The sequence below is a fragment of the Chaetodon trifascialis genome, chromosome 4, assembly GCF_039877785.1.
Source record: "Chaetodon trifascialis isolate fChaTrf1 chromosome 4, fChaTrf1.hap1, whole genome shotgun sequence".
NCBI classification, from domain to species: domain Eukaryota; kingdom Metazoa; phylum Chordata; class Actinopteri; order Chaetodontiformes; family Chaetodontidae; genus Chaetodon; species Chaetodon trifascialis.
This window is the reverse complement of record NC_092059.1, coordinates 17,291,596-17,301,061: the sequence shown is the minus strand read 5'-3', so window position 1 is coordinate 17,301,061 and position 9,466 is coordinate 17,291,596. Positions and strand designations below refer to the sequence as shown.

Genomic DNA, 9,466 nt, shown 5'->3' with positions numbered 1-9,466 from the left:
GGGGGAACATGTCACTGGTAGAGGAAAGAATAGATTCAATTAAATACCAGCAAATTCTGCAATCGTGCTTCACGCCATCTGTACAAAAACATGAGGATGGCTTCTACAACGGGATAATGTTCCTAAACACACTCAAAATCCTCAATGGACTGCCTCAAGAGGCACAAGCTGAAGGTTTTCCAGTGGCCTTCGCAGTCCCATGACCTAAACATCAGAGAATCTGTGGGTCGACCTCAAAAGAGCAGCGCTTGAAAGACAGCCCAAGAATGTGACAGAGCTAGAAGCCTTTTGCGAGGAAGAATGGGCGAAAATGCCCAAAACAAGAACCAAAAGACTCTTTGGTGGCTACAAAATGCATTTACAAGCTTTGATACTTGCCAAAGGGGGTGTTACTCAGTACTGACTGTAATGGGGCCCTTTTCTTTCTTTCTTTTTTTTTGTTAATGTGTCTGTAAAAGATGGAAATAAAAAAGTAACATAGCATTGAAAAGACGTGCCATTTTTCACTTTATGCCGTTTTGAATTTGTGTCATCTTTTACTTACTTTGCAATTCAAAGTTAAACTTTGACCAGGTGAGCTCAAACTGTGATACTCAGAATTGTTTGCCTGAAACTATGAACCATGTGTTTGTTACCTTAGAATGAGCTCTTTACATCTACAGAGCAGCGGCCCTCTTCCATGCAGTCTGCCATGTTTCTACAGAAGCCCAGAGTGGACAAACCAAACTCTGGCCTTAGAGAGGCCTTCTGCTTTTTTTTTTTTTTTTATACATAACATGAAGGCCACTGTAAGGGAGGGGTATTCAGGTGGTTGTGATCTGCAACCTCACTGCTAGATGCCACTAAATGCTGCACACTGGACCTTTAAGGTCTTCCACTGAGCTTTCTTTGTGACAAAATATAACATGACAGACTCTTGTTTTGGTGCAAGTCACACTAAATAATTACAGCTGACAGCCCTTCCTCTGAAAGTGTACAAAACAACCCAAAATAAGTTAGGGTTGGTTGTGAAAACAAAACCCAGACGTTTCCAGACAGTAAGGCGCAAATCATTTAGCATAAAACTACTTTTACACAGCCACCTGCTGGGGCACAGAGTGTGGAAAGCTCGCCTGAATCCATCACCAAAATGTCTGAAAACAAGTGATTTAAGTTTTGTTTTCTCTCAACCAATCACATACAGTTGGTACCAAAGTAATAAATACACAACGACATACAGCAAAGCTGTCAGGAAGTGAAGTTTCGACAGGGAGGAGCGTGGGAGACGTCGCGTCACTGGCCCATCATGACCAACTCATCTCAGCACTTGCCTTCAGTCTCGAGTGTGAGGCTGTAAAGACCTACTTCTGGGAGGGCTGCTACACACAGTAACGTCTATGACAGCGACCCAGAGCGAGGACAGACTCCCCCTTACACCACATACTGGTGGTTGCTGTTGTAGTTTGTCGTGTAGGTCTGCCGGCTGTACTGGAAGTGGTCGGTCAGCACGTTGTTCCAGCTGTGCTGCTGCTCTGAGCCGTGGGAGAAAGGCACTGACCCGTTGGTCTGGATCCTCTCCAGCGCCGGGTTGTCAAAGGACATCAGGTCCTCCTTGGTGCTGGGCAGCAGCTTCTTCTCCTTGTTAGCATCGTACTTGGCCTGTTGGCAGAGGACAAGGGCAAATGGATTTTAAATGACTGGGTGTCTTGGTAGTTGGTTCTCTGGCACTGCACTGTGGCTAAACAGTTTGGGTGGGTCAAACTTCTACCCCACAGGATGAGTGTAATAAGTGTAATTTAACATTCCTATTTACAGGATGGAGTGTCACAGAAGCTGCGTTTCGGCAGAGCGCCAAGCAGTTTACTTGTCACATGTACATCGGCGCTGGTGTAGAGTGCATATGTTTTAAACTAAAGGGACAACAGAAAATACATTTTACTTTTCCCCTTAAATTTGTTTCTCTGGTTCCTTCCCACTATCTTAATTCATGCTTTGTTTCCCAGTTTCCTTCCTTTTTCCTTCTTTTGCTCCCCTCCTCCCTCACAGTGGTCGGGGTGACTCACCTTGTTGTAAAGGAAGACACCGACTATGGCCGTCATCATGCCCAGGACGTTTGTGAGGGTGACCGGATTGCGGAGCATTAGCAGTGAGATGCTAATGACCATGATCCTCTTGGTGGCGTTGGCGACGGCGTAGCTGAGCGGACTGACGAGGTTGAGGACACTGAAGGCAATGACATTCTGAGCGAAGTTGCAGAAGCCGCTGATGAGCAGGAGGACAAAGGTACCTGACGATCCTGTGACGTCCGACTGTGAGGAAAGCAGTACGGTCGCTTTACATTCAGGGACATGAAAAATGCAGATGCTGCTGAACCACCTGCCGCAGTGTTTGGTAAACTGCTAAATAGCTGTTAGAGCCACTCACCAAGTCTCCATTAACAAGAAACACAGAGAGGTCCACGAGAACCCAAGTGGGCAGCATGAAGACGACAGCATTAAAGCCCAGGGTGTTGAGCAGCCTCAAGTGGTGGATCCTTGTGTCACGCAACACCTTTCAAAAAATATATCAATTAAACATAAGTACTGTAAATAGTAGAGCCACAACTAGATAGTGATGTAGAGTCTTCAGTCTGTACCTGTTTGGACCATTTCTGTTGTCCACTACACACTTACTGAACATGAAATCAAGTCCAAAAAAGAGCCATTTTAAAGGATATCACAGAATCTGATTCTTTGGCCAGTAAAATTAGACTCTAAAGGACCTTATCAAAGCCCAAGCCCTATTTTCCAATCATCCTCAGAAGCCTATTTTTGTTCTTACACTGGGTGGACAACTCCACAAACCAGCACGTCAGGTTCAGGCATTTCACACCAAAGAACACACCAGAGAAGCAACATTCTTCAATAACCTCTTTCTACCATCCTCTCCATGCAGGGATCGTGTGACACAAACCAGCCAGAGAACAAGTTACCTTTTTGGAGAAGATGTTCTGCAGAGAGAAGCAGAGCGTGGCAGCCAGAGCGCTGATTAGTCCTGAGACATCAAAGGACAGCTCAGTCGCCGTGGCCAGCAGCACTCCACCAATGATGGGGATGAGCGATATGTACACCTACGACAAGGACCACAGAGACGGGAGGCAGAGTAAGCAGAAGACAACGCAGACAGCAGTTTAAATCCAGCACATGGAAGAATCAGAAATATAATCAGCTGCATCCGGAGTGTCTCCTCAGTCTGAAAAAGAAGATAATCTGCATATTAACTGATAATGAAGGTAACTGTAACTTGCATAAATCCCATGAATAAAAGCAAATGAGTGGCCAGTTGCCGCCTATTATTTATTTATTCGTGATATCTCAACAACAATGATTTGAAAACATGCAGTGCTGTAATGTTAACAAATCATTATCACAGTAACTTTGATAGGCTAATAGAATAATAAAGTGTGTAGTGTTATTTCAGGCTGGTATAATTCACTTTTTGCACAGAAAATGGATATTTGCATCATTCCTCTAAGCTTAAAATCCAAAGCACGGCCACATTTTAACCTTCTGAAGAAATGTGAAACCCCAGAAGAAACATTTATACAAAAACTCTGCAGGAACACTCAAATCTATCCAAACACGCGTTAAAAGGGTGAGACAACACCTGCAAACACGACTTTAGAGGCTGCAGCTGGACATACCAACCCCTCTATCCTGGACCACACACACGGGGACATCACCTCATGGGTTGAAACTACCACAACATCTACAACAAGATTTATTTGCATGTTGAAAATATTAGATATGAGATACGATCCGAGACCTGCAATTGTTATGAAACCCACTTGTGCATACACTCACTCACTCACCCAACCACACAGAGTGAGACTGAGAAAACACTGCACTGAGAACCTGTTGGCCAGTTCCACCACTTTAGTCATCAAACAATCCACATACCCACAGTTTTATTGTTTCAAGCGTGCAGATTATTCAAAGAAACATGAGCAAAGCTAATCAACAGGAACTCAGTAGTAAAAGAACAATAGAACAGGCTGTAAAAGAAAAGAAAAAACTGCTTTGGAGCTTGTTTTGGCCAGACATTGGTCCTAAGGCAGAAAACGTGGACTCCACAGACTCTACAACAAAACTGTCAAGCGTGCCTTTAAAACAGCTCTCGTAATTTACTGGTTGATGATTAAACATTCTCAACAGGATGCAATACACGGAAGCAGAGCAGCTCTGGGGAACAACTTGTTCAACACAATCAGGATGAAAAATGAAAAAAATTATCTGTTGCCAACATGCTGAACATGCTGATATATGACAGTAAGTGCCCTGTCTAGCTGTACTTTTAATACAAGTACAGTCTTGTAAAGTGGCTGCTTCAGAGAGGCCTCGTCTATTTTGGCAGAGGCCTAGATTTCTGTCCCATTTTTCAGGTGCCCCAACTTATTTGGAGAATTCATCCCGAAGGCTTTCTGCACTCCAAAGCAAAAGTTGCAGACTACACAGTTGCATTTGAGGAGGGACCAATTATGTTATATGTACTTGAAATATCTACACTCAGTGTCTACTTTGTTAGGTACACCTGTACAGTCTAATGCAATCCAGTACAACTGTTGTGCCGTAAAGTCTACTTTTATGGTGCACTGAAGCCATACTGAGTGGTGGTGTTGTCCTGAGCTGCATTACATTCAGAGGTATTTCGACCTCAGTTATAAACATACTGAATTTACACATTTCTGACGACGTCAACAAAAACTGAACAATATGAGCTAAAGATAGGCGTTAAGGCAGGGCTGTTGTATTGGACTGCATTCCATTGTATACGTGTACCTAATAAAGTGGCCAGCGCCTATTTTGTAGTCTATTTTTGTCATACTGAACAAAGCTGAGTCAAGGAGAAACATTAAACTGACTTACATTATGTTGAGTGCGTATTCAGTCTCACAGCTGTTCAAATGGGTTTCATACAACTCAAGGTCTCTCAGCAGAGGACAGCGAGGCTGCTGCTCCTCCAACAGGATTTCTACACACACAGTAACACGTCATCGACACCTACGCTCCCTGTCTCTGAATGCAGCCTGCCTGAATACTGCCGACTGTAAAGTAAACATGACAAGTTGATGTTAGAGCCAGAAGTCTCCTTCTTCACTTTGAGCAAACATTGGTTGTAAAATGTTCCACCCTCAGGACGGATATTTAAACGGCATTACAGATCGAAAGTTGTGAACTTCAATGCCCCGTAGAGGCAGATATTGAAGTTCTTTTTTTCCCCTTGAGATCTGATTTTAGAGACCTGAATTTGTTTCCATAATACAGCTGTACATTACGGTTAGTAAAGCCAAAATAATTTGACAGTTTGACAGGTGAATGCAGGAGCTGTACATGAAGAATACAGCCAGCTCAGTCATTATTAGCATAGCTGTAGTGTAGTGATATGATGTTTCCACTTGAAAAAACTTCAAATGGTGCTTAACAGAATGACTTACTGAGGTTTCGCTTTATGTGTGAAGAACTTCTGTCTAATTTAATGCTGACATAACACTTGCAATGAGATACACTTGATGATATACTTAATTACATCAAGTCAAGGCCGTCTACCCGTCTGTGCAGTCAAAATAAAACTCTGCCCCCCGGGTCTGGAAATATTCAACCACCTGTCTGAAGCCTTTCCACCACCTGCTACTTTGCAATCCAAAACACCTTGCATGAAAGATTTTCAAAGACACACATAAACACAAACCCAGTTAGCCCATTCAATATGAAAAGTAGTGGGTATATTTGGGGATGTAACAGGTCGATGTGGTCGACTGAGGGAAATAAAAAGTTTGCCTCCATAACTGCCATCCTCTCACAGATTATCTGATCAAGTTCAGCGACAAAAGGCCCCGCAGATGGCCGTAATATGAGAAGCGGTACAGGCGCAGTGCGGTGCCACATCACCACTGCCGAGCGTCAAAGAAACGGGCTGAAACAGAGTGGGCCTTGTGCTTTGTTTGCTGTGTCGAACCGACTCACCTTTGTGGTTTGCTTCTCCCTCATGATAATTCTTGACAACAGCACAACCCATATTGGCATTGTAGCTTTGACTGTGAAAGAAAAAAGACAGAAAGGGGACAATGTCAGCTGGGAAAGTAAAACAATCATTTTGTTTTCCATGACAAACATGCAACGCCATTTAACTACAGCAGACAGGAGCACAAACATGGTTAAGTTTGGGCTATTACATGAGGTGCGACACTTATTCGTAATGCCCATATCAGAGTCAGGCCCAGGCCCACGCCTCGGTCAAACACTGAACTCATGTCACTTGGATATTCACGTCTCTACCGCGCTGCATCACCAACTGACGTACTATTAGGTTTATCCTGGCGTGTCACTAACAATGACACTTTAACTCAAGAGGAGCAGCACCTGATCAGTAATTAAAGTTAATCAAATTATCAACACATATTTTCAGATGATGTTGTTGTTCGCTTTGATTTGATTGACATGGCAGGTGCGACTCGCAAACTGGCTCCAGAGACCATTGAGGATCCTTGAAATAGTTTAGAGGAGGTCAAAACAGCTGAAGAATGGTTTCTTTTGAAGTCTTAGTGTTGAAGTCAGGACAAACTATTCATAGGATTTACTGTGCACTCAGTTGCCTTTTTATGAGGTTCACTGAACTAAAACTACTGCAGTACTATGACAGGTATAATGGTTTTATATCCGAGAGCTGTTGATTCACTTTTAAGATAAGATAAGATAAGATAAGATAAGATAAGATAAGATATATCTTTATTAGTCCCACAGTGTAGAAATTTCAGGTATTACAGCAGCAAAGTGGATCGCAAAAATAGAGGGCATCAGTAAAAAGACATTAAATATCAAACAAGCAATATGAACAATATAAGCAAGGAATATAAAGATATGAACAACAGGTACTGATATTGCACATACACCTGAATGAAAGATTGACATATTGCACCTTAAATTGAGATTAAGTTGAAAGATTGACACATTGCACCTTAAGCTGAGATCCACCTGAGCAAATAAAAATATTTTTACAGTGTAAGTGAACATTTTGAAGGCTGTACAGAGTGTGTGATTCTGTTTAACTCTATTGCATTACACTGAAAAGCCTCTAATGTTTTGTGCAGCCCATTTACATCAATAAATTAAAAGTAAATTAGAAACACCTCTCACTATAATGCAATACAGGTTGACAGCACAACAAACCGCAGCCTCCAAAAACTCCAATGAACACCTCTCTAAAATATTTTAAATAAAAACAGTTTCACTGTGCAAGATAACTAGCTCTATGTGGCTGAACAAGTACTGATGGAATTTGTTCATTTAACATGGAAACTGTCACCCATGAATGGTTAGGGTTTACTGACACGGCAGCAATGACTATCAAACTGGGTGCAAAGGCCACCGGGGGTCTTTAAAGTGAAGTAGAGGAGGTCTAAACGTGAGAAGAATTGTTTCCTTTCAAGTTTACTTCTTGATTTGAGGTTAAACCTATCTAAACATGTTCAACAAAAAACGAACATTATGACCTTTATAATGTATAAAGGCTCTATCAAAAGGGCTGTTCTATCAGGCTGAGTTAGCTTTAGCATGCACTGCCCGCTTTTAGCTAAGTGTACCTACTGAAGTGGCAACTGAGTAGCTTCATATACGACAGGCAGACAGACAGTTGGCGTTACTGAACACCGCTGCAGGAAACCTAATAATATTTCACACTGGGTTCCTGTGGGGAAACTCAAAAACACGAGAAGCAGCGATGTGATCTTCGTCTGACAGTCTGAGATCAAAGTTAGAGAAGCACACTGCAATCGAGAACAGGTTCAGTAATGGACCCTCCCCCCTGACGTAGTCTATCAGCGCTAATTAAGTTGGCTAGCTAGCTAACAGCAGGCAGGTAGTTACTATTAAAGGGGATCTAAAGCTGGGAAATGTGTCGTTAGTAAGCCTACGGTAAGCTAATTCATCTCAAAAAAGCCTGTTTGTTTGCGACCTGTAGGACGTCACACTACACCGGGGCCCACAAGCTGGTTAAATGTCGCTGTCGCCGAGTTGCCGAGCGTTAGCCACGAAGCTAACATCAGCTGACGCTACGGACCATGGCAGACACATCATCAAGTTATCGTGGCTGACACGCGCCAGGTGGCCTCGCACTATTACCCAAATGAAAACAGATCTTCTGTACTCACCAGTGTGTGCATATGAAACGGGCACTTTCCATATGCTGAAATGAGCCGACACTGATGCAAAGTATTTTCCGAAAGCTAAAGGCAGGATGTACCACCGGTAGTACCTGCTAGGCAGTTCTGTTTTGGGGACTCCCCATGCCCGCAACAACGGCGGGAGGAAGACGACGATAGAAACAATATGAAAGAGAGAAACTGTGACCGGGTACGGGAATCCATTGAGGATGATTTTGTTGACGATGTTGCCCCCAGAGCTAACCGTGTACCAGCCAACACACAGTAAAAATATCCGGATCCCTTCCCTGACCGGGGGCCGGCCAGCTGCAGCCATCTTCCAGCACGGAGTGACGAGTCACTTCGCGGTGTGTGTGCGTATGTCTCTGACTGCGTCGGGGGAGAGCAGCGATGATCCACAGTGAGACTAACAGCAATGAGGGAAACGCGTGACTTCCGGCCACAGTTTTCAAAATAAGAGCCATTAAGGGACAAACCCTTAAAAAAGGAACTGGTGTGAGCGGGCAGATTTTGGAGTCTGCATCCCAAACCGTGAAATCTACCATCTTAAACAGTGATTGAAGTAAGTTAATAAAAGCGTGGGTCACCACAGCAAGAAGTGCATAAAAAGAGAAGTTGTTTTTGAGGTGTCCCATTCACGGAACATGACAATCCCTTAATATTTGGCAACCCAGCTAATAAAAACATATTGTGAAATAACTACAGTACTATAGTGAATAATTGGGAAAAGTATATATATATAATAAAGAATATAATAGTACATAAATATATAATCCAATACATTTTCAACCATATGCCTAATTTATTGCAGGTTTATGCAATTTCAGCAGTTCATTTCAAAATGTCATTTTCCCAAAGTCAAGTTTTTATTGCTCAATCAAGGCAAACAGGGCAGAGCCGGTTAAGTGATGGCTGAGTCCTCAGTGGGAATGAGTTAAAATGGACACTGAACACATCTTCATACCCATCCCCTGAGCTTGCAACATGATTCATTAAATTCTCATACTTTAAGTAGGAAAGAGTCCATGTGTTAATATCCTTTATACAATCATGTGTTCACAAAGTGGTGAACCTAGCTCAATCCTTGCTTGTGAATGACTGCGTCTTTCCAGGATGCCCCTTTCATACCCAGTCATGATACTATCACCTGTTACCAATGAACCTGATTACCTGTGGAACGTTTTCCAGTCCCCACTTTCCCAGACTTTGGTTTCCCCATCCCATCTTCTTTGATGATTAAAGTTGGTAATTATTTTCTATTGAATTACTTGATTCATCATATCAGTTCCA

The 9,466-nt window shown here is 42.8% G+C and overlaps 1 protein-coding gene across 1 annotated transcript; it reads right to left on the bottom strand.

Moving 5' to 3' along the window:
- Nucleotides 1–442: 442 nt before the first annotated feature.
- slc35e1 (solute carrier family 35 member E1) lies at nucleotides 443–8,559 on the bottom strand. Its single transcript, XM_070961314.1, has 6 exons — nucleotides 8,165–8,559; nucleotides 5,982–6,052; nucleotides 2,951–3,088; nucleotides 2,404–2,529; nucleotides 2,043–2,288; nucleotides 443–1,638 (listed from the first exon to the last, which is right to left on the bottom strand). Exons 1-6 carry the CDS (start codon nucleotides 8,490–8,492, stop codon nucleotides 1,411–1,413), a joined length of 1,137 nt encoding a protein of 378 aa, XP_070817415.1. The 5' UTR covers nucleotides 8,493–8,559; the 3' UTR covers nucleotides 443–1,410.
- Nucleotides 8,560–9,466: the final 907 nt, after the last annotated feature.

Coding starts and splice junctions, on each gene's coding strand:
- slc35e1 (XM_070961314.1), bottom strand. CDS start 8,492: ATGGCTGCAGCTGGCCGGCCCCCGGTCAGGGAAGGGATCCGGATATTT. Junction 3,089..5,981: donor GGGAGAAGCAAACCACAAAG/GTGAGTCGGTTC, acceptor TCCTTGTCGTAG/GTGTACATATCGCTCATCCC. Junction 2,530..2,950: donor AGAACATCTTCTCCAAAAAG/GTAACTTGTTCT, acceptor ATTTTTTGAAAG/GTGTTGCGTGACACAAGGAT.